Source organism: Chionomys nivalis, chromosome 5 (assembly GCF_950005125.1).
Source record: "Chionomys nivalis chromosome 5, mChiNiv1.1, whole genome shotgun sequence".
Lineage (NCBI taxonomy): Eukaryota > Metazoa > Chordata > Mammalia > Rodentia > Cricetidae > Chionomys > Chionomys nivalis.
The window spans coordinates 83,072,052-83,099,416 of record NC_080090.1 but is presented as its reverse complement, the minus strand read 5'-3'; the positions used below and the strand labels follow the sequence as shown (position 1 = coordinate 83,099,416).

The 27,365-nt window shown below is 48.3% G+C and overlaps 2 protein-coding genes across 2 annotated transcripts in view; one reads left to right on the top strand and one right to left on the bottom strand.

Moving 5' to 3' along the window:
- The window catches only part of Igfn1 (immunoglobulin like and fibronectin type III domain containing 1), a 41,063-nt gene extending 25,481 nt beyond the window's left edge, over positions 1 to 15,582 (bottom strand). Inside the window, 8 exon segments of the mRNA XM_057769144.1 lie at positions 1,022 to 1,161; positions 3,056 to 3,178; positions 3,585 to 3,619; positions 3,621 to 3,631; positions 4,445 to 4,630; positions 4,895 to 4,946; positions 5,849 to 5,940; positions 15,556 to 15,582. Coding sequence (XP_057625127.1) covers positions 1,022 to 1,161; positions 3,056 to 3,178; positions 3,585 to 3,619; positions 3,621 to 3,631; positions 4,445 to 4,630; positions 4,895 to 4,946; positions 5,849 to 5,940; positions 15,556 to 15,582 — 666 coding nt within the window.
- A 6,615-nt stretch (positions 15,583 to 22,197) lies between these two features.
- LOC130874439 (glyceraldehyde-3-phosphate dehydrogenase-like) lies at positions 22,198 to 23,347 on the top strand. The gene has a single exon (XM_057769780.1). The coding sequence runs from the start codon at positions 22,264 to 22,266 to the stop codon at positions 23,263 to 23,265; it is 1,002 nt and encodes a 333-aa protein (XP_057625763.1). The 5' UTR covers positions 22,198 to 22,263; the 3' UTR covers positions 23,266 to 23,347.
- Positions 23,348 to 27,365: the final 4,018 nt, after the last annotated feature.

The following is a 27,365-nucleotide window of genomic DNA, read 5'->3' as shown; positions in this document are numbered from 1 at the left end:
GGGGTTAAATGCCTCTTGTAATTCGGTGAGTGCAATATGCTATAGAATACAGTTATTCTCTGACTGATGGAGGCTGCAGGTTGCTGTCGTTGCTCAGAGTGGGTGGCTCGCACCTGCGTATTTCTAACCCATGAAAAGATCTAACTGAAAAATTAAAAACTCAGTGTGTCGTTTCTACTCCATGCGCATTGCTTTTCCACCAACACAGGATCAAAAGCTGCGAGTGGAACTATGCCAGTGTAAGGACTGTGCTCGGTTTAAGGCGGGACACTGGCTAACCCCTTTACATGAACTTTTCATTTTTACAGCTCCTTAGACTATGGACTGTGATTCTGCTGTTTATGGGTGAGGAAATAGAGGCAAAAAGAGGCAAGCAGCTAACTTTCCAAAGTCAAGGTGATGAGCCTGCAACTGTGACCCAGGTGTGGTCCAGGTATGTTAGCGGAGGTTTCAGTAAACCTACCAGGGCATCTCCTGGCTCGGGAGACCTTGAACCATGGGTCAAAGTTTGGATAGACCCAACCGAGGAATGATCTCTTCCTCCCTTGGGCACTGGACGCTCTTAAGAATTTAAGGGACTGTGGGAGCTCACAGACTCTGGCCTGACAACTGGGGAACCCGCCTGGGACCAAACTAGGCCTTCTGAATGTGGATGACAGCTATGTGCTTGATCTGTTGAGGGTTGAGGGGGTGCCTGGCATGGGGCCAGGACTTATCCTGGATTCATGAACTGTATTTTTGGAGTCCATTCCCTATGGTAGGATACCTTGCTCAGCCCTGATACAAGGAGGAGGTGCTTGGTCCTGCCTCAACTTGGTATGCCAGACTTCGTTGACTCCCCAAGAGAGACCTTACTCCCCTCTGAGGAGTGGATGGTGGGAAGGGAAGGTGGGAAATGGGTAACGAGGGGGAATTGAGGCTGCTATATAAAATAAAAAGAAACTTTTAAAGAAAAAAAAAAGAATTCAAAGTACTAAGAAGTGACCCAAGAACCCTGGATGGGAATGGCTGCAGCGCTCACCTGCAGCACATGCTCTTCGCCTCCAGGGGCAGAGGAGATCCGGTACTTGCTGGAGTTGTGGAGATCCCCTTTGGTGCTTTGCCAGTGCACTTCAGGCCTGGGTTCCCCACAGACCACCGCCCGAAAAATGGCATTCTTTCCTGTGGCAGGAGGAAGCAGCTTGGGGGTAGAGTGGCAATAGGTGTTATTTAGACTTAAACTTGAGCATCCTCCCTGTTGCAGGCACCCCAGCTCCCTATTCCAAAAGAAGCACCCGACTTTGATTCATAAGTACCCAACTTTGATCCCCTTGACTTGGGACTCATAATGTCAGGTGGAAACAGTTTCCAGGTATCCAGAAGCAGTGCTGGCCTGATGTCCACCATGCAGAGGCCTGGTATCCCCAAGAGAAGGATGTGGCTGTGTGGTCTGTTCTGGGGAAGGTAAGCAGGGCTGGAGTGGGAGGCAGATTCCTTTGAGAGTGTGTGCATCAGGAGACTAAGAAGTCTCCCAAACCAAGGAAGTGTGTGCGAATTTGTGAGTTAGGTTGCTAAGAGGATGGGCAAGACAAACTTGGCAAGGTTTGGTACTCAATGAAGCTGGTCCTGACACATAGGACTCCAGCTTCAGAAAAGACCTGCAGTTCCATGCAGGGCCAGATGGTGTGGGAGCTACTTCACCTTCACAGAGCACGGCTGCCTCCTGCTAGGAACATCTCAACAGAAGAATCTGAAGGTCCCAGGGCCCTCCCTTGTGTCTCATGACTTTGTTTCAGATTTAGAAAAGTAAAATACCATATCATTATTTTTCTTATACCAAAACGTTAACCAAAAAATTTTGGCAAGGATGTATGCCCAGGGAAGGAACACCACTTCCCTGGGTGCTACTGTGTGTGTGGCCTTTTAAAATGGCACTCCTGAGCCTAGCCTGTGGACCACTAGACAGGTGGCTCTTTAGGGAAAAGTTGGAAGAAAAGGTGTGTGTGTGTGTGTGTGTGTGTGTGTGTGTGTGTGTGTATGTGGTCAGTGTATGTGTGAGTGTGTGTGTGTTCATACATGCATGCACAGTCATGTGTATATATATATGTGTGTGTGTCTAGAGACCAGAAGCCAAGGTGTCTTCTTTGCTCATATTCCACTTTTTTTTCAGCATTTTTCCTTCACTTTTATGCGTACGGGTGTTCTGCCTTCATGTATGTCTGTGCACCACATGTGTGTGATGCCCTTGGAGACCAGAAGAGGGGAACAGATCTTATAGATATCAGCTGCCAGTAGGTCCTGATAATCAAACCTCTAGAAGAGCAGCCAGTAGTCTTAACTGTTGAGCCATCTCTCCAGCATTTCCACCTAATTTTTTGGGACAGGGTCTGAAGACCTTAAACTCATCCGTTGGCCAGATTGACTGTCCAACAAGACCCTGGAATCCTGCTCACTCTTCCTCTCCAATATGGGGACCACAGGCACACTTGTGTGCAACCCAGTGTCCAGACAGGGTTTCTCTGTGTAACAGGCCCGGCTGTCCTGGAACTCATTCTGTAGACCAGGCTGGCCTCGAACTCACAGAGATCCACCTGCCTCTGCCTCCCAAGTGCTGGGATTAAAGGCGTGCGCCACCACTGCCCGGCTCAGTGTCCACCTTTTTATGTTGGTACTAGGAACCCAAGCTCAGGTCCTCAGGATTGTATAGCAGGGACTTTACTGACAGTCACCCTCTCTGCCCTGGGAGAAGAGGTTTTTAAATAGCCTCTTCCTATAGAACCTTAAAGGCAGGAAGAGGAGAGAAAAGAACCTGGGGGCCTGCTCCCCAGTTAGTATCAGCCAACCCTTGTTCCCTTACATAGTGTGAACTTTCTTTGCTCCCTTTCCCCATAGTCTCCTCGGGATCCCGTCCCTCCTAGGGATGCAGGAAGACAGACACCACTGAATATAGGAAGGATGGAGGCACAGGTAATGGATGGATAGAAAGGTTAGATGGCCAAGCCTTCTTCCTTGTGCTTTCTGGGGAGTGGGAGAGCAGGGACCATGACAACCTCGGCAATATCCACTAGGGTCTCACCCTCTGGGAGAGCCAAGGTGACAGGTTTCTGCTTGAAATCTGGTGTGCTGCAGCCCTCGGGGATCTCGTCCACCAGCTGCCGGATGCTCACGCCAGGGATGGAGGACTTCTTAGGGGTCTTTCCTGGAGAGGGAGGAGGAGTCCATCTTGATCTTCCTCCCATTCAGTCAGGGAACCAGGTCCCCCATTTCTCTATCTGTCGAGGCAGACTTGTCCCGCCCACCCGTTGTCTGTAAAGGATGCCTTTAAGCTTTCTAGTGGGAATCTGGTAGTTCCTCTCTGGTTGTGTGCCCCCGGAACACTCTGGGTGTGTCAGTAGAGATGAACCAGGGAAAGGAGGATGGGAAAGGGCCACACTTCAGAAAGCAGAAGGTCAGTTTGTGTGGAGGCTCAGTGAAGCTGAGCAAAGCCCACACTGAAGGAGCAGAGATTGGTGCTTTCTCAAAGAACCCTGGGCTGGACTTTCTCCCTGCCTTCTACCCGTGTGAGAAAGAACAGTGAGGGGTGGAGGGGCAGCTAGCTCTCTTACCTGCCATACTTCCAGCTTCTCCTTGCTCTTCAGCGGAAACTGATGTCCTGAGGGCGGCAGATGAACTGCTTATGAAAGGCCTGGGTTAATGTAAGCCTACCTCTGCAGGGGTTCCAGCTAGGATCTGAGATGGATGTTGGGGATAGGCAATGCCCCTAAGAGCTTGTCTAACACCCCAAATAAAAATGATCACTTTCCTGCCACCCCCTAGAACAGCTCCATTAGACCGATTTCCTGGGGACGTTTCCAGGGAAGAAGTAGGTGCTGCCCAGTGTCTGAGGAAAGAGAACCATGGTGTTGGGACTGCACACTATACTCATGGCCTGGTAGGACTCAAGTTCTTCACCATTCAGAGAGTAAGACCAGACTCATTCAGGAGACTCGTTCAACAGCAGTGCCCTCTCAACTTTGGAATGCAGATTCCCCACCAAGCTCTTGAGTTTTTACTGGAGTCCCAGAGCCTTTTACCTCCCATTGTAACCAATGTGGAACCCTTCAGCTCTCCAGGTCTGTGGAGCTAAGACCCTGATTTAGTGACTCTGGAGCTCCGCTCTCCTCAAGCCAATAAGAGCATCAGAAACCCACCCTCTTCCCTGTGAACTACAGCGTCAGATGAACAGGAGTTTGTCCCCTTCTTCCAAACAGGCCCCCCATCTACTCCCCTCAGCTTCCTTTTACTGCACCCATCTGTTATTGTCCATAGAGAAGGAGCAGGGTTGGCTCTGGGGAAGGATGAGACCTATGAATGAGTTAAAGAGAGACTTGCGAGAATCCTCCATCAGTCCCACCTCCTGAGAGGCTGATGCATGGCCAAGTGGTCCCAAGTGTACTTCCTGCCCAAAGAACCCAGCCATCAGTACAGAACCAAGCATGACCGAGCAGATTCCATACTCCAACTGATAAGCTTTCTTCCACAACTGCCCACTCGCTGCCACTTCTGGCCCCCTCTCCAGCCCAGTCATGGCCTCCCTGTGTGCAGGAATGCCACAGTGTGCCAACTGCGTTCTGGAGCGGTCACAGACACCGCAGGAGCCATAGCCACTGCACTGAAAAGGGTCACAGGGATAGACAGGAGAGGGGACAACTTGGACAATCAGGCTCAGATGGCTACACTAAGTGTAGGAAGGTACCCTAAGATTCCCATTCCTCCCTCCCTCAGGTCAACATCTGACAAAGGGAAGCACTGGCCCCAGCCACACTGGAGGTCAAGTTTGGCACGGTCACCTTCCTTATCACCATCACCATTAGCTCCAGTAGATCTTGAAGCTATTTGTCACATGTCAAGAATAATCCAGATAACGGCCCCTTACCTTTGCCTCCTGCAGGTCCAGGTAAGAAGCAAAGAAATAGGAGCCTGTGGTCCTCAAAGGTCCAGTATCACGCTACTTTGGGAATAATCTAGAAGAAGTACAAACTCAGTGACTAATGAGAGAAGTTTGGCTATAGAAGAGAGGGATGTAGACTTATTTAGAGGGGCTAGGAAAGGGGATTAATTCTTTCCTTCATGATTTATTTCCACATTTGGGAAGACTCCATACTTTTACCAACAAATGCGCTCATTTCAGCCTATCCCAACCAGACACTGGGTTCGTGGCCGAGCTGCATCTCCCTTAACTCTTCCCAGATCCTTCCCATGATCTCATCCGCTGCCCCAGAACCTGCTCCATTCTGCCAGCCTGGGTCCCTGCTACCTCAAACTTCTCAAGAGAAAGAAAGAACCAAATAGGGTTCCTTTCAACTGCTTTGGCCTTAAGGTTGCTACTCTGAACTGCTAGTAAGATTTTTAACTTGGGGGCTGGAGAGATGGCTCAGTGCTGAAGAGCACTGGCTGTTCTTCCAGAGAACCTGGGTTCAATTCCCAGCAGCCATGTGGCAGCTCACAGCTGTCTGTGACCCCAGTTCCAGGGAGCCAACACCCATGACAAAACACCAATGCACATAAAAGGAAAATAAATAATTTTTTTTAAAAACAAGATGTTTAACTTGGTTGTCATAGTACATTCTCCACCAGGCAGTGCCTGGAAAAACCAGACCCAGGACAGAGCCACACAGACAGAACCCACTGAAATTCCCTCCTCCAGGGATACTGGGGTCCCCTAAGAGGTGTTCAAAATGCACCCCGGCCTATGGTCAGTCAGCCAGATATCTGTGGGGCTTGTCTCATTACTACTGCCTGCTCTTTCCTGAGCAGAGTTCAGCGCCTCCCTCCCTGCCCTTCCCAGGCCAACTGGATTGCCAGGTACAGGGTCGCAGCGCTCACTTACCTGAGTGGCCCACCAGCCTCCAGCCTCCTCACACTCCTTCCTCCCTCTTTCCAGCTGCTGCTGGCTGCCAGAGACTCTGAGCCGGCTGGCGTCTGGTGGTGGATAGGCAGAGCAGGAACAGATGTAGGTCATGGCAGGAGCCTTGCTTGCTCTCTGTGCCCCTCCCACTCACCCCATCTCCTCCTCCTCTGGCCCAGGATTGGCAGGGCAAGGCCCCCAAGGCTAAGGAACCAGCTTGGGGGGAGGCCAGAGATGGAAGGGTCCCGTGGCATCGACTGGTCCAGCTCATGTTTGCAGAGTCTTAAGCTCTTCACCAGATCAACTGAGGTACATTTGCTCCGCAATTCCTCGTTTATCTGACCCCTTTGAGTGGAGGCGTTTTCAACACACTCAGCCTCCAATTTTTAGTTAAGCTCATCCCATGGGACCCTTGACACAGTAAGTCGCACTGATACATAAAGCCACTGTCCTTTTGATAATTGTATCCCATAGGGGTACCAAACAGTCAACAAACTTTGAGACTGAGTCACAAGACCCAAAGAGACTAAAGTGCAGAACCCAAAGACTAAGCCCCAGACTCAGGTACTGTTAGGCCCTGGGAATACAAGCTTAAGCAAACATCGGGTCCTCTGCTCATGAAGTCTAGTGGGACAGAGAGATGTTGACCAGCCAGTTACAAACTGTGAACAGTCTCTGGAAGAGCAAGCCAAGTACGCCTGAGGGTAGAAAGCTAAGAACGGGCAGCCCTGGCTGAATTTGGACAGATAGGGTCTGGAAGCTGCTGTAGGATTCTGACTTTTCTGGGAAAGGCTGTTGAGTGATGACGGAATCCAATTGGGTTCTAACAACGTTTACCCTGTTAAAGAAAGAACTGGAGGATGATAAAAGGTAGATGCAGAGTCTGGTCTCCAGGAGGCCAGTCCCGGAGCCTCCGAGCATCCCAGCTTATGGTAGGGGTGGGGGAGAGGCTATGAACATGGCTTACTAGGGACCTGTAGTATTTCAGATGTCTCTGCTGGTCCTCAGGAAGGTAATGTCCTCTTCTCAAGGCCTAGGGATGACCATGAGTTGATTTTCACTACAGACTAACATCTATGTCCCGTGTTTTAAGAGGAGCCATATTAAGGGTGTTTCTGTTCTGTGCATGGCATCACACTTAGATCTCACACTAAGAAGGGAAGTTTGGGTCTCCGTGGAACAACAGGAGTCAAGTCACGTCCCTGACCTCATGGCCTATTCTCAAATATGACACTCAGTAACATTTAGTGAGCCATGTCAAAGTGAGAACCTCCAACAGTGCAGGGGGCCCTGCGCAAGAGATTGATAGTGTTCCCTGTTGGGGCAGCCAGGAGGGAAAGGACGCAGTGCCCAGCCCGTCCCGGGAATCTCCCAGTTATCACTCAAGCCAACAGATCTAGTGTAGTGGCCTTTTCTTTCCCAGTGACTTTTCTGTACACAGATGTCAGTGGTGACATTTCCCCACTCCCTTTGCTGGTGGCACACCACCTGCTAGACTTTTCTTTTTTTGTGTAAAACCCAAGTCTTTGCCTTCGTTGACTAGAGAATAAGGCAGAGGAGTTGTATGTACCTTCCCCTCTTCCTCCTGTCTGTCTCCACAAGAGAGAAACTCCTTATATGGTGAGGAGCAGGAGGCCCAGGCACCATGAAGGTTCCCCTCTGGGGCCCTCTAACCTCCACACAGCACAGAATGGCTGGTAGGGTCACTGACTTCCCAGTGCTAGCATCTAATAGTCCTGGGGTTTGCTGCCTGAGTTCCACAGGCTTGAAAAGCAGATGATTCCATGTAACTTGATTCACGGGTCATTGTTGCTCCATGCTGTGGTGTAAAATGTTTTTGCTCAGCTGGATGAGACAACCCAGGATGCTCCATATCCTCTTAGCCCCATGGGTCCAAGGAGATGGATTTTAAAAGCAAAGTTCAAGTAAAAGACCTGGAAGCATGTACCCCGCACATGTCACATATCACACACACACACACCCCACACCACCACATACCACACCACACAACATACCACATACAGCATACCACACACCACACTACACCACACATACACCATATCACACAACACACACACAATACACCACATATACTATACCACACACCACAACATATACACATACCACACAACACACAACACAACAAATATACCATGCCACACAACACAACAAACACACCATATCACACACCACACAACACAACACATACCACACACACAATACACCACATATACCATGCCACCAAACACACCACATACACATAAATGTACAGATACACAACATATACACACACAAATACAAATAAAGTCTTAAAAATCATATTAGCCAATTTAATTGTTCACAACAAACCCTTAAAGTAAAATAATTACTAACCCCATTTACAGAAGGGGAAGCTAAGACACAAAGCTCACACAGCTAGTGAATGGGTCTGGACCTGCACCCTTGAGTGGCATTCTGTGGATCCAGTGCAGCTCCCTCCTTTTCTGAGCCAGGTACCAGGACCTGGCAGGGAGAAGCGCTAAGCAGCCAGGTTCAAGTCCATGATTGGGGAGAGGCACCAAGCGTCAGGTCACTCTGGAAACCTGCTCCCTCTGTCTCCATCAGACTGATGAGGTAACTGGCCCCCTCCTGCTGCACAGGACACTAGCCAGCTCGGCTGGACACCATTGCTGATGTGCAGTTGGGCATTTCATGAGATCCCTGCCCGTTCCTATAAAATCACAGCACTTGCTATTAGAAACAGACTCTGTCTGGGGTAGGCTGGCGGTGGATTCTCTCTTCCTGGCTCTCCCGCCCACACGAGGAGCTCGTGTACCACTAATATAAGCTTTTTATAGCATTCAAAGCCTTCCTGCCCACTGACACCGCCTCACCTGACTTGCTCTCCAGCTCAACAAGCTGCCCTCTCCCTTGACTTCATTCGCCCGCCTGTCCGAAATGCTGGCCTTGCCCCGTGACCCCCCTATTCAGTGCCATTTCCACAGGACTGCGTTCAGTCACTTCAGTTTCGTGTCTCATGACTGTCCTAGAGGCATGCTCCGTGTCCCTCGGTCCTGGAAATTTCCCAAGGGACAGAAAGTACCTCTCCTTCCATGATACTTTTCTCCACAGAGCCTCAGGACAAAAGCCTCCACCCAGGCCGTCTTCACTTACTGTTTCCCGGAGGCCGGAGCCCCGGGATGTGAAGAAGCTATCCGCCCTTCCCCTTCCCACTCTGCACTAAGGAGCTCCCTTTATGAAGAGAGTCCTGGTCAACCACTCGCTTAGCAGACACCATATAGGGGCCTCCAGCCCTGTTCTTTGACAAAACAGGAAAGAGCCCAGCAAGAGCACCCATCCTGTGGGCTCCAGGAGCAAGGCTGACGTGTCCTCTGTACTTTCCTGTGGCGTTTGGTGTTCACTTGAGAACGGCTGGGGAGCCATGGGAGGTGCATAAGCGAGAGATAAAATACACTACTTTAGAAAGAGCTCCCAGGTGTTGCCCTGTTTCCATCCATTAGCTTGACACTCCTGAAGATAGAGGCGGTGTCTTCTATATCAGACTGGGGGCACCAAGGGCAAGGACTCTCGATTCCTGTGCTTAAGCCTGGACGCACACTCAGGGATGGTTTCAAGCTTGTGGTTTGATGGGCCTGGTGTAGAAGCTGAGGCCTAGAGGGGGCATGAGTTGTCCTTGAGGATCTTCATCCCTGCTGGCCAGGTGGGACCCAGGATCATGGGGGAGAGATCCTATGACCTAATGCCCCTGCCCCAAGCATGGCTTCTTCCTTAGCATCAGCTGTTCCCCCTCTGGCACCAACTTCCCAGATTCCCAGCAGCCTAGCCTCCTGCAGCTGGTTGTAAAGATCAGGCTGAAACCCTATCCCCAGTCAGTGGCTTGGCCCTGGAGCTCTGGCTAGTATTGGGTACCAGAGATGGGCTAGGCTGAGGACTCAGCAGGGAGCTGGCCTGGAAGGACTGCACCTCTTTAGTTCTTGGGAAAGTTTGCCCTTGGGAGATAGGCTAGGACCCACCCCATAGAGCTGGAAGACAGGAGGACATTTCCCTGATCGCCCCTAGTTCCCATGTGTGATGGCAAAGGCAGACAGCTGCTGACTGAGGGGACGCTGTCAGGTCACCAGTGGGTAGCATCTGTTACTGCTGTGATGGACTCCAACAGCTACTCTCTGAAGCCAAGATGGAAGCTAGCATGCATAAAGCCTGCACCATATGTAACTGTGCCAGGCGTTCGGTGTTCCGGTCTCTTGTTGGTACCTCCTTTAATTGTTCTCCACCTTGGGTCACAGGCAAGATGCTTGCACAGCATCATCTCTGCTTAGCCCATTCATTTTCAGATCTTCAGTGTGGACTTTGATCGCCAGGGCAACATAGCAATGCTCTTGCCATTTAGACCACCTTATCCATGTATGATCCATGAGGGCAAATGCTGATTGCTTCTCTTCTCACTTTAAGGTAAAAGCCCAGGAAAAAAAGATTTGCTCTTGTTAATTGAATTGAAAATAGTTCCTGATATTCATTTCGTTTGTTTTGATTTGGTTTTTGAATGATTGGCACCTAAGAGCATTTCTGTCTTAGTTAAGTTTCTCTGGCTGTGTTAAAATTCTGACCAAAAACAACTCGGAGGAACAAAGGGTTTGTTGGGCTTAAAAGTCACAGTCTATTATGAAGGGAAGCCAGGGCAAGAGCTCAAGACAGGAACCAGGAGGCAGGAACTGAAGCAGAGGCTATGGAGGGGGGCTTGTTCTCCATGGCCTACTCTACCCGTTTTCTTACAGAATCCAGGACCACCAGCCCAGGGATGGCACCACCCACAGCGGGCTGGCCCTCCTATATCAATCATTAAGGAAGAAAATGCCCCACAGACATACCCACAGGTCAGTCTGATGGAGGCAGTTCCTCAGCTAACTTCTTGTTACCAGATGACCGGCTTGTGCTGAATTAGAAAAGAGAAGGAGAGAAAAGAGAAAGTTAACAAGCCCAGTCTCCATGTGGCATGCCTGACTCTGATTTGACATGAAAGAATAGTTTCTGCATGGCGACTCTACGATCGTTATGTCGGGAGATGGAGACCTCTCTGTAACTGTGATTTTCAAGGTGTGTGTGTGTGTGTGTGTGTGTGTGTGTGTATGTGTGTAATCGGGATCCATAAGGTACTAGCAAAGACCAGGACTCAACAGAATCACACTGTGATTAGAAGACCCATTTACAAACAAGGTTGTTCAAATCCTCGAAAAGTGGTGATATTTTGTTTGTGCTTTAACAAGACAGAAGCAGACAGATCTCTGTAAATTCAAGGCCACCCTGGGCTACAGGAGATTGAATCTGTCTAAAAGAGAAACAGAGCCAAGCAGTGGCGGCTCACACCTTTAATCCCAAGACCAGGGAGGCTAGGAAGGTAGAGACGGGTGATAAGGCTGGGCAGAGAGAGGAATATAAGGCAGGAGACAGGAGTTCAGCATTTAGTCTGAGGTTTCATAGAGAAAGCATTCAGCCTGAGGACTTGTAGGGACAGGATACCGTCTTCGATCTGAGGAGTTCATAGAGGTAAGAACTATTGGCTGGCTGCTCTTCTCTGAACTTTCAACTTTCACCCCCTATCTGACTCCGGGTTTTTATTATTAAGACCAATTAAATTCATGCAACATCGAAATGAGGGCCTGAAGGAGGATTCAGGGTTAACGGAGCAATTCTTTCCTGACCCTAATGAATGTACTACCCAGTAGTCACAGGGCCACAAGAGGCTTGACAAAGCCACCCCTTCCAGTTCCTGAGTAGAGATGAGAACTGCCTGGAAGTAGAAGAATCAAAGAGAGTCACAGCAGAAAGCAAACTCTTTGGTGGTGGTAGTTTAGGGAAAAAAACATTGTGGAGTCAATTACTTTACCAGATTTTGAGAGGCAAAATAATTAAATTGCTTCAAATATTTAAATATCTCCAACACAAATGCTACACAAGTCACCATAAAGTAAGAATGAGAATGTGGGGGTGTGCTTAGTGATATACAAGGCATTTGACTCTGAAGGCAGAAGAGTCAGCTCTGGGGCATCTTACTATTTAAATTCTTATGTCTTCCTTAGTTCTTCACCATAACTGATTTCCACCCATTTAATTTCTCATCCATTCATAACCTTCAGGTAGTAAAGAGGAATTCAAACACGAAGTTTCTCTGGTCCAAAAGCCCACACCGATGTTCCTCCCACTGATATTGTCTCTTTCTCAGTTGGGGCTTTATCAATGTGTTTAAGCCATGTGACTGGAAAGCGTCAGAGACAAGTCTTGATCCCAGGTCCACAGAACTGTAAGTCCCTTGCCACTTCTGGAGGATCCCGAGTGTCTACCGTGTAGGTCAGGAAACGACATTGCTGCTAGTTCCAGGTCCTCCCAGCATAACAAGCTCTCTCAATTCTCAATTCCCTATCTTAATTTCTGCTTACCTGTGGTCTTGGTCTGTTTCAGCCAAAAGTTGGTTTAACTTGATCTCAGAAAGTCAGCCAGGAAGTAAAAATTTCTTTCTTTAAATTCTCATATCACCCAAGAAATAAAGGCCAAGATATATTTTACTATGTAGCTCAGGCTAGCCTGGAATTCCCTAGGTAGCCCAGTTTGGCCTTACATTTAATATCTCAATGAATATTGGTTGACAGGTAGGCCTGATTCAAAAAAATAAACATTTGAAATTGGACGGGATCTTTTGTTTGTTTTGTTTTTCTGTGCGGAGGGCCAAGCTATTTCTCCTTCCTACAGTGAGAGAACCCAAGGCCAGAGTGAGGAGAAGTAGAAAGCCTTCATCCTGTCATCAGCAGAGATGCCACAAGGAGACGGAGGAAGAAACGTCACATGAGATAACTCTCGGAGGGAACCGCAAGGCTCAGCAACCATTCCTCATTCCTGTTGGTCAGATCACACCGTGCCATGTGAGGAAATGGGGCTGAGAGTCCTGGAGAACTCTTTAGCATGGGAAGTGATGACTAGAATCATTAGCTCCAGGAGGGACACCAGACTAAACCAAGAACAAACATTCGTGGTTCTTCAGTTCTTCAGACTCTCAGTTCTGTGAAGCCACTGTGTGGACACGCTGTCAAGAGAGTCCCGATCAGAGGCACAAATCAGTTACCAGACGCCAAAGTCCTTTTCCGTCATGGGCATTGATGAGACTCAGCTGGCTCCTGTCAGTCCCCCAGGGACGGGCATCTAACAGACAGGTGGTCCCTGAGGCCCACTCTAAGTTAGTTGGGGAATTCCCGGGCCCTTTCCAGAATTAAATGCTGGGAGGTAGGAGACAGGAGCATTTCAGGAAAAGGAGCCTAAGAGAGGAGCACACTGTGGGGGTCTGAATCAGCCGGGGCAGGCTGGGCAGCTGGGCAGCTGGGCAGCGGAGCAGCAAAGGGTTCAGAGCTAAATAAGAACTTCCCGCCCGCCTTTGATAACTGGCCCTAGCAGTAGTCCTCTGCTCATGAGAGAGGCCCTCTCCCCATTTTGTACATGGTCAAAGCCCCATTTAAAGAGGAGAAGGCTGTCCACCTGGCTCCACTCCCAATGATCATCAGTTGGTGCTCTCCCCACCTTCACCTCCTCTCATTCTCAATTCCCTACCAGCAAAATAGGGATAAGAATCCCACCTCATGGGGGATGTGCCACACTTACGGGATGCCGGCACTCAGGGCACTTAAAACCATACATATTTATTTACTTATTTATTACTTTGGGAGGTGTGCTTCAGTACTTGCGTGAGGTCAGAAGACAACATTTAAGGAGTTGCTCATGGGAGGGGCAAGCGGTGGCAGCCATGCTGGACTATAGGTCTGATATGAAAGTGACTTTGGCTTTGACCCTGAATGGAAAGTCACTGCGGGGTTCTGAGCAGAAAGATGATGAGACACAACACAACACTAAAGGAACTCTCCGGCTTCTGGACGGAAATCAGACTGAAAGGAAGGAAGATAGATGGAGGTAGGACAGGCCTGTTGCCCACACAATCTAGGAGAGAGACGACCAGCATGGGTGCAAGTGGTGAGCCAGCCCAGGGCTACAGGCTCTGCTGCCATCCAGGCTTCTCATTCTACAGTTAAGTAGTTGTTGGGAGGGGTTGTCTAACCCACTGATGGAGAGTTCTCTGGGGCAAGGATCAACTGTGATTTCCTGCACTGAACCTAACTCAGCACCGTAGTGAAGGAAGATGCATCTGAGCATCTTCTTGGTGCTCATTTGCCTCCAAAGACTCTTCCCCACCCCCCTTCTGCTCAATCGGCCTGACTCCACAGCAAGTGAAGGCCAGCTAGGGTCAGCTGGATGGGGCTGTAGCCACCGGAAACAAAGGGACAGAGAATGAGATAGAGGTAGAGACAGGAGCAGAGGGAAAGAAGAGGTGAGAATTGTCTTAGTTAGGTTTCTATTGCTGTAATAAACACCATGAACAAACACGCTTGGGAAGAAACGGGATTATTTGGCTTACTCCACAATCATAGTCCATCATGAAGAGGAGTAAGACAAGAACTCAAGGCATGAACCTGGAGGGAAGGACCAAAGCAGAGACCATGGAGAGGTGCTTCTTATTGCCCTGCTCCACATGGCCTGCTGGGCCTGCTTTCTTATACAGCCCAGCTCGGGTAGCACTGCCCACGGTGGGCTGGGCCTTCCCTCATCAGACAATAATCAAGAAAATGTCGTACAGGCTTGTCTATGGTCCAATTGGATGCAGGTATTTTCCCACTTGAAATCACCTCTTCCTACATGGCCCTGTCTTGTGTTAAGTTGACGGACAGTGAGGAAGACATGCTTAGCCAGTGGCCTGAAAAATCACGTGTTAACGACAGGGAGGCGTGACGGGGCAGTAAGTCACAAGGCTGAGGCCCAACAGTGAGAAAGTAGAGCCTGGGCTCTCCTACATGACAACTCACGCCTGACATGGGTGCAGCTGCTCCACTGAGAAGAGCCACACAGGTTCACTGGACAGCGGGGACAGACTGCATCAGAAACCTGGAAGCTGTGAAGTTGGGGGAGGTACTCTCCAGAGGTCCTGGGGGTCGAAGTTCCACACCAACCTTCTGTCTGTAGCCTGGCAGTTCTGGTACCGGGAGATTGGATCCTTAGGGGCAGAGATCAGTGCACTGTAAGCATATCACGTGTTTACCAAATGACAGCACCGAGGAATAGCAAGGGGAGGCAGGGTTGTGATCATGGACGCCTCAGGACCATGGGTGCTCACTGCCCAGCACAGCTGACTCAGAACTTGAGGTAGACCGTCCCTGCTGACTGGCAGCAGCAGTTGTCATTGACTGGCTACAGATTTAGCGCCTCTTACTCTGGCCATGAATGAGCTGTCTGGGTACTGAGACGATTGCTCAGCATGTCTGCTAGGGATGACCTGTAAGGAAAGGAGAAAAAAGAAGCTGAAATCATCCAGGACTGGGTAGAGGGGCTGAGTGGGGTGGGGTGGGAGTGTCTTCCATGGCATGGAGGTGTGGAGACTCCGAAGATAAAGAAAACCTGGAAAAATCAACATCAAGACGCTGTCCCAAGAGTCTCTCAAGGAGGCAGAGGTCTGGGGTGGAAAGAGAACGACGCTCTTGTTTGCTATCTATTTTAATACCCCATAAGCATGCTTTGATTGTAACCAAGGCTTGCTTTGCTCCTAACCAGAATCTGGCTGGGCTGCCGGAATGGTTCATTCTGGTTGTCCCCAAGGATACCTCATAGGTCCTCTCATCAAAGGCCATAACGCCTGGCAACAAGCCTGGCGCTGCACAAGGGATGGACTTCTGAGCATTGATGGTGGGCCTCAAAAAGAAGGGTAAAAAGAGATCAGAGTTAGTTTCCAAAGGGATGAGAGATGGACTTGGTGAGAGTGGTCAGAGCAGACCGAGGACACACCTCTCTTTCTTGTCCCCCATTCCCTTTATAGGTGGTCATTAGGCAGGGACGTGATGGGGCACTAGTCCTCAATGTCGCCTCCAAACTATGTCTCTAGTTTTACAATAGTCATCTCTGTCCGTCCCCTCAATCTGGGAGCACTAAAAAATTTAAATGACAGTATCTGGAAAGTTCTTTTTTTCCTGTGGGAGACACTTGCTGTGTCCTAGGGATATCACCAGAACTTCTAGACTTCAAACAAGCTTGGCCCATGTCCCTCCAGTGGCAGGAGGTAAGGCTGAAGGTTTCTTTTAAGTTGCTGAAACACGAAACTTTGAACCCTAACTATAAATGGAGCTACCTGAGGGACACAGGAAGTTCTAACCCACCCCATTCAGAGAAAACAAGCAACTCTTTCCCACTCTAAAAAGGAAGGGCTTCTGCTTCTTCACACTTCTTAGAGAAGGTGTATGGAACATAATGGATGCATACATTGCTAAGGTAGCTATGGAGACAGTTACTCACCCGGTGACACCGGTTTAATAAACATTTTCTGAGCAACTCTGATATGCCATGTATTGTGCCAATAAGGGCTGGTGTCCTTGTTTTCACCGGGTTTGGGTTCTAATTTAATCTTCTGGAGAGTATTCAGAGGAGACAGTGATCCCAAGGGAGGGTAGCAATGGCAGTGGTGGACAACTAGGAAGATAAGTTGGGAGCAGATACAGTGACCCCAATCAAGACTTCAGTGGTGTAAGAGGTCCTTCTGTATTTGTGTTGCTTTCATTGGTTAATCAATAAAGAAACTGCTTGGCATGATAGGGCAGGGAAGACAGAACTGAATTCTGGGAGGAAGAAAGCAGCGGAGAGAGCCGAGCCGCCATGGAGCTGCCAGGTCAGACATGCTGAATCTTTCCCAGTAAGCCACGACCTCGTGGAGACATACAGATTATTAGAGATGGGTTGAATCGAGATGTGAAAGTTAGCCAATAAGAGGCTAGAGCTTATGAGCCAAACAGTGATTTAATTAATACAATTTCTGTGTGGTTATTTTGGGTATAAGCTAGCCGGGCTGCGGGACGCAGCCTGCTGCTCCTTCTACTACACTTCAGAAAGGGAGCAATCTGGGAAAGCTCCCTGGAGAAGCTGGAAGGCAAAGACGAAAGAGACAGGATGTAGATGCTTTGGAGTAAAAGAGAGAAGGTGTCCCAAAGTAATCAAAGTAAGTCCAGCACACCTGACTTGATTCCTTGAGGCTCCTCTTCAGCAAAGACGTCCTAAGTGTTGCTTAGCATCAGGCCCCAGACACTGAGCCCCTCTGCAGCCACACAGCCTAGTGAGGCTTTACTTTGGACTGTCTTTCTGAGTGCACCAGAAAAAGGGGTAGTGAGGCCGTGAGCTCCAGCAGGGAACATAAGGTGTTTGCCAGCTGTCTGAGCAAGTCAGGGGTGAACATGGTGGCCTCAACACCTACAGGGATCCTTACTCAAGACAGCATCCTATCCATCAGTTTCTGTCCACTCGTGGTCTCCGGTGTGTAGGAGAGGCAGTGTCCTCCGCTGGTACAGGTCCAGGGTACACGTTATCCAGTTAGCATCATCACAAAAATTGCTGGCACGCCACTTCTGCAGCTAGAGTGGCCACAACAGTTTCCCTCCCTAATTCCCTTCTCTCAGGGACCAGCAAACTATGGCTCATAAACCAACCATGCCATTTTCACGTTATCTATGGCTGCCTTCTTGTGTGGTGTGCATTCTATTCCTAAATTGTTATTTGATCTCCCCGAGAGGCTGATTTTGGAAGCAGGAATGCCCTCCTACCCCCACTTCAGACCCAAGTCTGGGGATACCCCTCAGACTGTGACAGAAAGGGAAGAGAACAGCAAAATAGTCCGAGAGTAAAAGCATTGAGCCCTTGGAGAGCAGCTGGAATGTAAACTATTTCCAGGAGAGGTTTCTATTGTTTATCCCATGACATAAAAGTGCCTGCAGGCAGGAGAGAAGCTGGTGCAGCCTGGTAACGTTCATCCAGGGACAGAAAGCTCAACCAGGAACTCCAGCTGACTGCCTCAACTTCCCCAGTTGGCTTCTGCTGGATTACACAAGTGTTGCATTTGGTGATACTGTCTCTATCTGTTGCTATTTGTTCTTTGCTTTGGAAGCCTCATCCCAGGGAGTACTGCACTGCCTGGGAACTCCAGCCAGCTGCCGTAGAGGGATTTCCCTTGTTGATTTCAGCTGGATGTTTTGAGTGTTTGATTTGATGAAGTTTTGCTATCATACATCCATCTATCTATCTATCTATCTATCTATCTATCTATCTACGTACCTACCTACCTACCTATCTATCATCTATATGTTTCTATCCATCCATCCATCCATCCATTCATCCATCTATCTAATCCATCCATCTACTATTTATTCTTTTATTTTGGTTTGCTATATACTTACTAAACTTATTCATGAAAACTAGAAGTATGGCTATCATAGTTCATTCTCTAACTATACAGAACATTCTGCTACAATTTCAAAACCCGATGTGCTCAGCATACAATATTCACTTTGTGGAAGAAGTCTGCAGAACTCTGGGCTGGGCAGACTGCATACTTTAAGTCCTTGTATACACCCCAACAAATCCTGAAAACTTGCCTCAGAAACTCCATGCTATCAAATGCCATGGCCTCATGAACTGTCAACTCTGAAATACATGGACCAAAAACATGAGGAGCCTTCTGTGGAGATTTATGTCATGTACACATGCATGTGCTGGAGGTTGGTGTTAGGAGTTTTCTTTCATTGGCATTCACATTATTATTTGAAACAGGAGCTCTCCCTGGACCTGGAGCTCAGCGATTTAGCTAGACTAGCTGACCAGCAAGTCCCAGGGATCCTCTTGCCTCCCCCTTCTCAATCACTGGGACGGTAAGTGTGAGCCAATACACTTGGCTCCTGGGGATCAAATTCACATGATCATAACGGTGCAGTAAGCACCTTACGGCCCTGCCATATCCCCTTTACAGAGGAGAGCTGTCACTCGGGCCTGCAAGAGGACATCTGAAGAGCAGTATGAACTGGGCTTAGCTCCTGGGCTCTCTGAGAGCTGAGACTGGATGGTGCAAGGGTAAATTCAAAGGTCTGGCGAAAGATTATGAACATGTCGCAGCTAGGCAAGAAGAGTCAGGTGACAGCAAGAAGCACTTTGCTATAGGGAGGCCAGCAAGGAGACTCCACATTCTGTGACCTGTGAAGCAGAGAGGCCCTGTCAAATGATGCTTTTGCCTTTTCCGATAGCTTCCTTATCAGCATTCCTAATCCCACTGGGTTGGAGCAGGTCTCTCCTGGGGCAAGAGCAAAATTCAGTCAGGAAGTATGGGCCAGATGTTAGATGGAGCAGAAAGAGAAACCAGCGGAGTTTGTGGAGGTGGACTCCTCCAAGGAGAGGGTGTGTACGGGTGACCGATTGCAAGGGCCTCTCTGCAGGAGGGCTGCATACATCTAGAGGAGAAAGTTCCAGGCCCATTCTCTCTAGGTGCTCGGAGAACAGACTCTGGAGCCTGGGTTGGAAAGCCAGCTCTGACCCTCTCCTCTTCTCTTCTCTTCTCTTCTCTTCTCTTCTCTTCTCTTCTCTTCTCTTCTCTTCTCTTCTCTTCTTTCTTTCTTTCTTTCTTTCTTTCTTTCTTTTTTTAAGTTTCTCAAGACAGGGTTTCTTGGTGTAACCACCATGACTGTTCTGGAACTCACTTTGTCAACCAGGATGGCCTCAAGTTCACAGACATCCACTTGCCTCTGTCTGCCAAGTGCTGGGATGAAAGGCGTGTGCCACCACCGCCCAGTTTGCCAACTAATTTACCTTCTTGGCATATCTCTTTCTATATTGTGATGGTTAATATTGCTTATGAACTTGACAAGGGGTTGGATTGCCAAAGAGCTTGTCTTCTGGGCGTGCCTGTGAGCGATGATCCTGATTGGGCTGAGGTGGAAAGACATACTCTAAAAGTGGGAAGCGCTATTCCCTGGCTTGTGTCTTGAGCTGCATAAAAAGGGGGATGCTATCTGGGAGTTCATTGCTCTCTCCTTACTGACTACAGGCACAATGTGACCATTGAGTCACACTGCTGTCACAACTTCCATGATGGGAAATTCTTGAAGTTTGAACCTTAAACTGTTTTTATTATTTTATCACAGCAATGGAAAAGTCACTACTATAGCACATATAAAGTGGGGGATAAAAGCATTTATCTCATGGGGTTTAAGGGGTTCTAAATGGGTGAATATTTTTATAATCCATAAAGGAGTGGCTGGCAGCTAGTAAGTTCTACACAGTGACTACTGAACACATCCAAGTTAGTCCTTGCTCCTGACTTAAACTTGCTTGCTCTTTTATAGCGTCAAGAGTAAAGAGGGGCTGGAGAGATGGCTCAGTGGTTAAGAGCATTGCCTGCTCTTCCAAAGGTCCTGAGTTCAATTCCCGGCAACCACACGTGGCTCACAACCATCTGTAATGAGGTCTGATGCCCTCTTCTGGCCTGCAGGCATACACACAGACAGACTATTGTATACATAATAAATAATAAATAAATATTAAAAAAAAAGAGTAAAGAAATGCTTGGTGTCAGAATGCTCGTCTAGTGTGGGAAGGGACCTGGGTTCAAGCCCCAGCACTACACAGACAAACAGAAAAGAAAGACAACCAGTTAGCAAAAACAACACCGTTCCCCATGACTGCCAGCATGTGGTAGATCCTGAGCGCTCGGTGTTTGGAAAAGAATCCAAGCTGATTGTGGACGGTAGGACACCCTGAGCCCGCCGGCCTTCTCCTGCCATCTCCTTAACACTGGGCTATTATATGCTCTTCTCCTTGCTGTGAGAAAATACTAACCACAGCAACGTAAGCAAGGAAATGTTTGTTTTTGCCTCATAATATAAGGGTCTAGTCTGTCATGGCAGGAAATCATGGCAGCTGAGCTGGACACAGCTGGTCACATTGCATCGGCAGTCAGAAAGCAGAGTGATAAACACTGATACTTAGCTTGCTTCCTCCTTAGGCTATAGTCAAGGAGCCAAGTCTATGAGATGTGCCACTCACATCAAGGGTGGCTCTTCAAACCTAATGTAGACATTCTCACGGCTATGCCCAGCGATGATTCTAGATCCTGTCAAGTTAGTAATCAATATTAACCACAAGTCCACTCCTTGTCAACTTGACATCAAAACATCACTTTTCACCCCTTGTCTCCACGGGCTCACGGCCATCTCATCATGCAAAGTAGATTCAGTCCAACTCATAAACACATACAGTCCTTGTGAGATTTATTTTTAAATGTGCTTGTGTATGTCTATGGGATGTACGCCATTTGTGTGCAGGTGCCTGCAGAGGCCAGAAGAGGGCATTGGATCTCCCAGAGCTAGAGTTACAGGTTGTCATGGGCTACCCAACATGGGTGCTGGGATCCAAACTTGGATCCTATGGAAGAGCAGCAAGTGCTCTTACCAGCTGCGCTATCTCTCCAGCCCTTTCTGTCCCCGTTGCCTCTAACAAGTTCTAATATTGCTCAAATGTGTAAGTGAAGAGTCTTTTTTAAGACTCAGGCAATCTCTTAACTGTGATCCTCTATGACATCCAAAACAAGTTACACACTTCAATATATAATGACACACAGTAAAATTCTCATTCCTAAAGGAAGGAATAGAGAATTACAAGAAATACCAGAATAAAGAAAAAAAAAAAAACTCAGCAAGGCAAACATGAAATTCTACCTATTATCCAGGGTTCCCAATAGAATAATCATCTAGATGATTCCAAAAGACTAGGCATAGTGGACACACCTTTAATTCCATCACTCAAGAGGCAGAGGCAGATGGAGCTCTGTAAGTTCAAGACCAGCCTACTCTACATAGTAAGTTCCAGGACAGCCAGGGCTACAAAGTGAGACCTTGGATAGCCCTACCCTTCCAACTCTCTGCCTACACACACATATCCTACCTATTTCTTAGGCTGCACTTCATGCCTACAGCTTTTTTTGGCAGACATCCCAGGGTTCTATCATCTCCGACATCCTGGCATCTCCATTCTAACTTAAGCTACATCTTCCTAGCCCCATACAATGTCTCCTCAGGGCTTTCTTGCATGGAACCTTGTCAAAAACCTTCATGACCCCCTTGCTCTTCTATTCAGCATGACTATAAACCTCGTACCACATGGACATGCCTAGTTTTGCTGCCAGCTCAAGAGTCAGCCTGACCCCTTGGATCTTAGAAGCATTGGTCTCTGTGTTCCTTTCAGACTGACTGTGGAAAAGACTCCCTGACGTGGCTGTTTTGGGGTCAGTAATGCCTTCTGTAGTCTTCAGTTTAGGCTCTCTCCTTTCAAATAACTTTGGCTTTCAGAATGAGTCTTCAACACACGGGGTTCTGCCTTTTGAGGCGCTTTCCTATTGTCTCAAAGCAGCTCAGAAAGGGTCTCAAGAATGGTGCTAGGCTCTCTGCTCCTCCCTGTTCTAGAGACAGCCGCTTCTTTTCGTGCAGTGCCAGCCTCATTCCAGAGACACGATGGTGAAGGTCGGAGTGAACGGATTTGGCCGTATTGGACGCCTGGTTACCAGGGCTGCCTTCACTTCTGGCAAAGTGGAGGTTGTTGCCATCAATGACCCTTTCATCGACCTCAACTACATGGTCTACATGTTCCAGTATGACTCCACCCATGGCAAGTTCAAAGGCACAGTTAAGGCTGAGAATGGGAAGCTTGTCATCAACGGGAAGGCCATCACCATCTTCCAGGAACGAGATCCCGCCAACATCAAATGGGGGGATGCTGGCGCCGAGTATGTTGTGGAGTCGACCGGTGTCTTCACCACCATGGAGAAGGCTGGGGCCCACTTGAAGGGTGGGGCCAAAAGGGTCATCATCTCTGCCCCTTCTGCCGATGCCCCCATTTTTGTGATGGGTGTGAACCATGACAAGTATGACAATTCCCTCAAGATTGTCAGCAACGCTTCCTGCACCACCAACTGCTCAGCCCCCTTGGCCAAGGTCATCCATGACAACTTTGGCATCGTGGAAGGACTCATGACCACAGTCCATGCCATCACGGCCACCCAGAAGACTGTGGATGGCCCCTCTGGGAAGCTGTGGCAAGACGGCCGTGGTGCTGCCCAGAACATCATCCCTGCGTCCACTGGCGCTGCCAAGGCTGTGGGCAAAGTCATCCCAGAGCTGAACGGGAAGCTCACGGGCATGGCCTTCCGTGTTCCTACCCCCAATGTGTCCGCCGTCGATCTGACATGCTGCCTGGAGAAAGCTGCCAAGTATGACGACATCAAGAAGGTGGTGAAGCAGGCATCCGAGGGCCCACTAAAGGGCATCCTGGGCTACACTGAGGACCAGGTTGTCTCCTGTGACTTTAACAGTGACTCCCACTCTTCCACCTTCGATGCTGGGGCTGGCATTGCTCTCAATGACAACTTTGTAAAGCTCATTTCCTGGTACGACAATGAATTTGGCTACAGCAACAGAGTGGTGGACCTCATGGCCTACATGGCCTCCAAGGAGTAAGAAGCCCACCCTGGACCACCCATCCCAGCAAGGACACAGCAAGAGAGAGGCCCTCGGCTGCTGAGCAGTCCCTGTCCTAACTCAACCCTTGACACTGAGCATCTCCCTCACAGTTTCCATCCCAGACCCCCAGAATAGCGGGAGGGGCTTAGGGAGCCCTACTCTCTTGAATACCATCAATAAAGTTCATTGCACCCCTCAAAAAAAAAAAAAAAAAGAATGGTGCTAGTCTCCTTAACAAGTATAGCTTCTACCTCAGCGTCAGCCATCTCTGCAATGTCAGACTCCACCCTCTCCCCTCCAAAGGGCACATGCTTCATATCTGCCTGCTGTTCCTACTGCTTTCTCACCGCAGACCTGTGTAAGCACAGTGAGCGATAACCAGGGCCTGGCCCGGGCACTATCATCTCTTGAGAGTTCCTCTGCCCAACGCACTAGCTGATTACTTTAAAGCTCTGCCTCAGTCAAATTCTCAGGACACAGGTAGAACGTAGCCAGATCCTTTACTACACAGATGGCCTGTGACTCAGTTCTTAACAATCCTATTCCCTTCTGAAACCCCATGTGCACACTGTCAACATTTCTCCCAACACTATGGCTTTCTAAACTACCATCAGAATGGCCTGTTAAGTTCAGTTTATGGTATTTTAGGGCTTTACTAGCTCCAAGTTCCAAACTTTTTCACTTTCTTTCCATTAACCAGTTCGAGCCTGGCCAGATGTATCCCAGCAAGAACCTCATTCCAGTTAGTAGCTACTTTTCATGTTTCTGGAGCAGAGCATCTGACAGAAGCAACTAAAGGGGAAAGGGCTTACTTTGGCTCACAGTTTGAGGGTGCTGGCATAACTGGACATCAACATGTAGAAGAATAAAAATAGATCCATTATCTATCACCATGCACAAAACTCAAGTCCAAATGGATTAAAAATCTTAATATAAATCCAACCACAGTGAACTTGATAGAAGAGAAAGTGGAAAGCTGTCTGCAACACATAGGCACAGGAGACCACTTCCTAAATATAACCCCAGTAGCACAGACACTGAGAGAAACAATTAATAAATGGGACCTCCTGAAACTGAAAAGCTTCTGTAAAGCAAAGGATATGGTCAACAAGACAAAACAGTAGCCTACAGAATGGGAAAAGATCTTCACAAACCCCACATCAGACAGAGACAGAGGACTGATCTCCAAAATATACAAAGAACTCAAGAAATTGGTCATCAAAAGAACAAATAATCCAATAAATAAAAATGGGATACAGACATAAACAGAGACCTCTCAACAGAGGAATCTAAAATGGCCAAAAGACATGTAAGGAAATGTTCAACATCCTTAGTCATCAGAGAAATGCAAATCAAAACAACTCTGAGATTCCATCCTACACCTGTAAGAATGGCCAAGATCAAAAACACTGATGACAACTTATGCTGGAGAGGTTGTGGGGTAAAGGGAACACTCCTGCATTGCTGGTGGGAGTGCAAGCTGGTACAGCCACTTTGGATGTCAGTGTGGTGATTTCTCAGAAAATTAGGAAACAACCTTCCTCAAGACCCAGCAATACCACTTTTGGGTATATATCCAAAGGATGCTCAATTGTGCCACAAGGACATGTGCTCAACTATGTTCACAGCAGCATTGTTTGTCATAGCCAGAACCTGGAAACAACCTAAATGCCCCTCAACTGAAGAATGGATAAAGAAAATGTGGTACATTTACACAATGGAGTAATACACAGTGGAAAAAAACAATGATATCTTGAAATTTTCAGGCAAATGGATGGAGCTAGAAAACATCATATTGAGTGAGGTAACCCAGACAAACAAATATAATATGTACTCACTCATAAGTGACTTTTAGACATAAAGAAAAAACAGCCTACAATTCACAATCCCAGAGAACCTAGACAACAAAGAGGACCCTAAGAGAGATATACATTGATCTAATGTACATGGGAAGTAAGACAAGGTCTCCTGAGTAAATTGGGAGTGTGGGGACCATGAGAGAGGGTAGAAGGGGAGGGGAGAGGAAGGGAAGGGAGTGGAGAAAAACATAAAAGTAAATTAATAAAAGATAAGAACTTTAAAAAAAGAGAGAGAGAAGCATGCTCTTGGACAGGAAGCTGACATCTTGAGCCCAGTGACCTGGCTGTTTACCCCACTACTGTGCCCTTACCAGGAAACTGGAGTACCCAGTGACAACTTGCACTGATGCGGGAGACTAATCATTAGGCTTCTTCCATGTACCTAGCAACTGAAACTAGCAAACTCTCCCCGCAGCCCCTTGATATTTTGGGTAGAGCCGTCTAAATTCCAGGCTCTATTTATTTTTTTTTTAAAGAAACAATTCCATTCTTATTTTTAAACTATGTACAGGAAGGCATATGTGCACAGGATTGCAGGTATCCATGGAGACCAGAAGTGCTGGATCGCCTGGAACTGGATTACAGATGGTTGTGAGAGCAACCTGGTACGGATGCTGGAAACCAAACTTGAGTCCTCAGCGTGCAGTTTTAACTGCTGGGCCATCACTGCAGCTCCCAGGCTCTGTTTGTTTCTTTGCAGTGATGGGCACAAACCCAGGACCTCATTCATATAGACTAAGCCTTGTAAAGGGAGCTGTATTGCAGCCCAGTCTCTTCTTAGAGGTATCCATTAAATAAGTAAATAGTTTCTTTTAAAAACACAGAAAAATAAAGCAGCTAATGTCTACCAGACACTGTGTTTGGTATCTCGCTCATGCTGGGACATTTAGAGGAGGACTTGACTGGACTGGATGAGACACTTGCTTCATCAAGTCATGTGTCTTCCGGGACTGATGTTCATGTATCAGGGAAACCGTAGGAACCCCCTCCTTATGTATTCCCTCCTGCCTGTCCCTCCCAAGGACAGCAAGCCAGCTCCTTATCCAGGCTGAACCAGCTGCAGTTGGCTATGATTAACGGCCTCTATTAGCAGCAAGCTGTAAACCGATCAGGTACACAATGCCCATGAAGATCTCACCTCCCCAAATCCCTTACCACCTAGTGATTTCTCTAATTCCCGAGGCCCCTGCCTCTCCCAGCTTGAGAAACATGGTCTAGGGAATGGCTTTACTAGAGGAGTTCAAAATGTTTTGGAAGTAGAAAACAATCTATGGGGGAATGTCCAAAACCCTAAAATTGGTTTCAGTGAGGGTGGCCCTTTAGGCTGCAGGGTGAATGTCCAAGCCAGGGAAGACGATTTGTAACAGCCTCAATAAAAACATTAAAATTAAAAAAGTCAGGGCTGCCTCTGGCCACCAGTTACCTATTCACCTGGACTTGGGCAAATCACCTCCCACATCTGGGTCTCATTTTCCCTGTTAAGTGAGTGACTGGCTTAAGACAGTTCCCAGACTCCTGCTGAAGTCAGCAGGGTCAACAATGGCTCTGGTCATCGGGATCCTTAGGAAAATTACTCTCCAGGCCTCAGTCCGTGCATGTGAGCAGAGAGTCTACCTGACCACTCACTCCACCTGCCTGAGCAATTAGTCCGGTTTCCTTCTGGCCAATTACAACCGACTTTCAAACCAAACCACAATTTCTTAGGGTAGCATCCAGAGAAGGGTGTGAGACCCTCAGTTCAGAGAACCCCATAATTTTCTAAAGACCGTCTCCCTGCTTTATCCCACAGTGTAAGGTGATTCCTATGGGTCAGCTTAACGCATTTGAACAGACAAGAAGACAGCCCCATAGAGACACCTTGGAGGGCGAGTGGCATCTTGGAGAGATTATGATCAGTAAGTCAGGGTCAGCCTCTGTTCTCTCGATGCTCCCCAGAACGCGAGCTAAAAGCCTTTAAAGCCAAGAGACCTAGCCAACTACGAATGCAATCTGAGGTAGGTAATCTCTGCGTGTGAAGTGATTATGTGTAAAAACAGCGGCTTAGTGTGTCCGTGCTGCTATGTCTCCTGGGATCAGCAGGACCCAGCCTCCTACCCCGCCCCCAGGACACAGAGCTGTGACCTCTGAGCACAGTGCTCCACCGCCAGCGCACTCAGCAGTAAGTGTCCAGCCGGCTTTTCACAGCCACCTTCTGGGCAGGGACGCTGCGTGCTGAGAGGTCCTGACCTGGGGTCCCTC